The 3,693-nt window shown below is 35.4% G+C and overlaps 1 protein-coding gene across 1 annotated transcript; it reads left to right on the top strand.

Annotated features, from left to right (window-relative positions):
* Positions 1-941: 941 nt before the first annotated feature.
* On the top strand, positions 942-3,070 carry LOC122273682 (uncharacterized; the record flags this gene model as incomplete). Its single annotated transcript, XM_043057706.1, has 2 exons — positions 942-1,345; positions 1,438-3,070. Coding segments are annotated over exons 1-2 (2,037 nt in total), but the record flags the coding sequence as incomplete, so codon positions are not given.
* Positions 3,071-3,693: the final 623 nt, after the last annotated feature.

The following is a 3,693-nucleotide window of genomic DNA, read 5'->3' as shown; positions in this document are numbered from 1 at the left end:
AGTGTATTGTGTACTACGATATTAAAATCTCTACCCAGAGACATTTTAATTCAAATGGATAAAACCACAAACGAAAGTGCTTATAATGATATAAACACATTGCTCACTTTTCTTTCTGATATTTTGCATATAAGAGAAAGAGCGGAAATAATAAAAAATAACACCAATGAATTAGTAGTCAATCAGCCGCTCCCTTCTCGGAAATTTGAGACGAATCGCAGACACATTGACTCTATCGGGTCTTCGAAAACAAAATACCAGCAAAAGAGTTATGATAAAAAAGAAAAGAACATATTTTCGACTTCTGAATTAATATCCACAAACGTAAAAGATAAAACTTTTTGTTGTTTTTTCTGTGAGAATGAAAAAGGGGATATTTTACATGATTCAAAAGATTGTTCTTTCGCGATGACTTTAAGTAATGAAGAAAAGGTTTCGTTATTAAGGAAAAAGGGAATTTGTTTTCGATGTTTACAAAATCGTCACGTAGCTTCGAAATGTGTTTCAAAAGTTACATGCAGTTATTGTGGGTTCAGACATGTATCGATTAGGTGTTATAAAAATAAAAATGCTGATGATAAAACCGAAACTCAAGATAGCGAAAAAGTACTTTCAAATCAAATTAAATACTCCCCAGTATTTTTACAGACACTTATTGTGGGGGTAAAAGGAGGTGATTTAGAGGGCTATTGCCGTTTACTGATCGATACTAGTAGTCAAAACAGTTAATCTCCCAGTATGCCGCAAAAAGGTTAAAATTAAAGAAGATAAATTCCGAAGTTGTTAAGCATGGACTGTTTGGAGGTGTAGAGAAATCAGAACTACACAATCGTTATCTATTGAACATTAGTAGTTTCGAGGGATATTTTAGTTTCGATATTGAGGTCCTAGATGAAAAGAAAATCTGCTCTTCTGTCCCAAGGGTTCAAGATGAAAATTTAATGGGTCTTTTAAGAAATAAAGGGATAATTTTAAGTGACATTCAGGAAAATGAAAATCGATGTTTGTTCCAAGATAGCCGGGATGAAATTCATATACTTTTGGGGGCAGATAATGTTGCACAGCTGTTCACTGAAAGAATAGAGCATTTCCCAGATGTTGGCATAGCAGCATTTGAGACTAAGATAGGCTGGACGTTAATGGGGAAAAGAAGTGACACTGATATTTTGGATAGCACATTTTCAGGCCTCTCCTTATCTTTACATGTTTCTGACGCGAAATTGTCGGAATTATGGCGTTTAGACACAATAGGCATTTCTAGTGAGGAAAACAAAACTAAAAGTATGTTAGAAGAAGAGACTCAAAAACATTTCTTAGAAACTGTAAAACGAGACAATACCGGAAGGTATGAAGTTTCTTTGCCCTGGATTACTGACAGTTCTGTTAAAAAATAAAGTGGGATCAACAACTTCCTTCAAATTTGAGTAAACAATTCAGCACTTGGATTAAGAAATTGGATTTACTACCGAAAATAGAAATCCCTCGTTGGCTCAATATAGACTACCAAAATGAATACACTACAACACTACATGTTTTTTCTGATGCGAGTAAACAAGCTTTCGCCACTTGTGCATTTTTGAGAACTGAAAATAAAGAAGGTGTTCAAGTACAGCTAGTAAATGCTAGAAGTCGAGTTGCACCGATTAAAGAAATGACAATACCACGATTAGAACTCCTATCATGTCTGATTGGAGCCAGACTTGCTAAAAGCATCTTAACAGACTTAAGACTTGAGTATTGTAAAACAATATTCTGGAGTGACTCATCCACAGCTCTAGGATGGATAAGAAGAGATCAAGCGTGGGGAACATTTGTTCACAATAGAGTCCAGGAAATAAGAACTTTAACGAAAATTTCTGATTGGAGGCACGTACCAGGAAAGTACAACCCAGCAGACCTGCCTTCCCGTGGATGTTCTTTTGAGCAGTTATTGGAATCAAGATGGTGGGAGGGTCCCACATGGCTTTATCTACCAGAAAAAGAATGGCCTCATGCAGAAGAACAACCCGATGAAGATGTTCTAAATAAAGAAAAGAGGAAATCTATACTTACTCTGATTGATAACGAAGATGAGGGTCACGATTGGTACTATAAATATTTCTCGTCTTATAAGAAGATTGTTAGAATGATTGCCTGGATTTTCCGATTTTATAAAAACTCAAGAAAAATAGAAAGAAATTCCTCAGAAAACCTATCTGTGTCCGAAATTGAAAGAGCTGAAAAAGCAATTTATCGTTTGATACAAAAGGACGCTTTTTCCAATAAAACTGATTTAAATTTTCGTACTCTCAGAACCATTGAAACAGAAGAAGGAATTTTTAGAGTGAAGACAAATATAATTCAAAGGAAAGATAAAGAATGTTTTCTATATCCTGTGCTTTTACCCTCCAATCATCCAGTGGTACACCGTTTAATAATTGAAAAACACATCGAACATCAACATGCAGGAGTAACAACACTTATGTCACTTCTAAGAGAAAACTTTTGGATTTTAAAGTCAAGGAAGACCATACGTAACATCATAAGAAAGTGCATTATATGTCAAAGATTCGATAAGCGAAAACTAGAAGTATTACCAGGGATTCCACCAGAAGATAGAGTCCGAGACGCAGCGGTATTTGAAGTCATCGGTATTGACTTGGCAGGACCACTGTTTCTTCGTGATGGCTCCAAATCGTGGATTGTGTTATTAACCTGTGCGATATACCGTGCATTACACCTGGAACTGATAACATCTCTGTCGACAGAAGCCTTCATCCAATCCCTGAGGAGGTTTATTTCAAGAAGAGGCAGGCCATTCATCATCTATTCTGACAATGGCACCAATTTCCTAGGAACGCAGAGAGCACTCATGAACATCGATTGGCAGACAGTGCAAAATATGACAACTGCTCAAAAGATACGTTGGAGATTTAACCCCCCTTCCGCCGCACGGTGGGGTGGATGGTGGGAGAGACTAGTTAGAATGGTTAAACAAGTCTTAAGAAAAGTTCTGGGTCATGCTGCCCTGAACTATGAAGAACTTAATACAATANGAACTAGTAAGAACTTACCTTTACGAAAATTTAAGGTATATTTAAGGTTGATCTAAGGTATTTCTGAGGTATTAAGGTTGATTTGAGGTATATTTGAGGTTGCACAGAAAACAGCAATAAAAATTATACCTCGTAAAGGTTGTAATTAAGGTGTACGAAGTTGTTTTATATGCACTTCAGCTTGTTTTGAGGTTGTTTAAAATTCACTTCAAATCAACCAGATTGATAAGGTGATTTTTGAGGTATACTAAGTTGATTTTCTTACACTTGTAACAACAGAGGTACTTTTGAGGTACAAAAATTTTTACCTTGTTTCAACTAAAGAAAGTGAGGTATTTATTGAGGTATATGGAGTCATTTTTTTTACACCTATGCTTATTTTGAGGTTGTTTTAAATCCACTTCAAATCAACTAGACTGATGAGGTGATTTTTAAGGTATGCGAGGTTGTTTTTCTTACACTTGTATCAAAAGAGGTATTTATGAGGTATAAAAAATCAACCTTATTTCAACTAACGAGAGTAAGGTATTTACGAGGTATAAAAAAATATATCTTTTTTCAATTAAAGAGAGTGAGGTATTTATCGAGGTATATGAAGTCATTTTATTTATACCTAAGCTTATTTTGCCGTAGTTTTAAAATCACTTCATACCAACCA

The sequence above is a fragment of the Parasteatoda tepidariorum genome, unplaced genomic scaffold (assembly GCF_043381705.1).
Source record: "Parasteatoda tepidariorum isolate YZ-2023 unplaced genomic scaffold, CAS_Ptep_4.0 HiC_scaffold_6765, whole genome shotgun sequence".
Lineage (NCBI taxonomy): Eukaryota > Metazoa > Arthropoda > Arachnida > Araneae > Theridiidae > Parasteatoda > Parasteatoda tepidariorum.
Note: the sequence above shows the minus strand (reverse complement) of the source record. Positions and strands in the feature narration are given on the sequence as shown.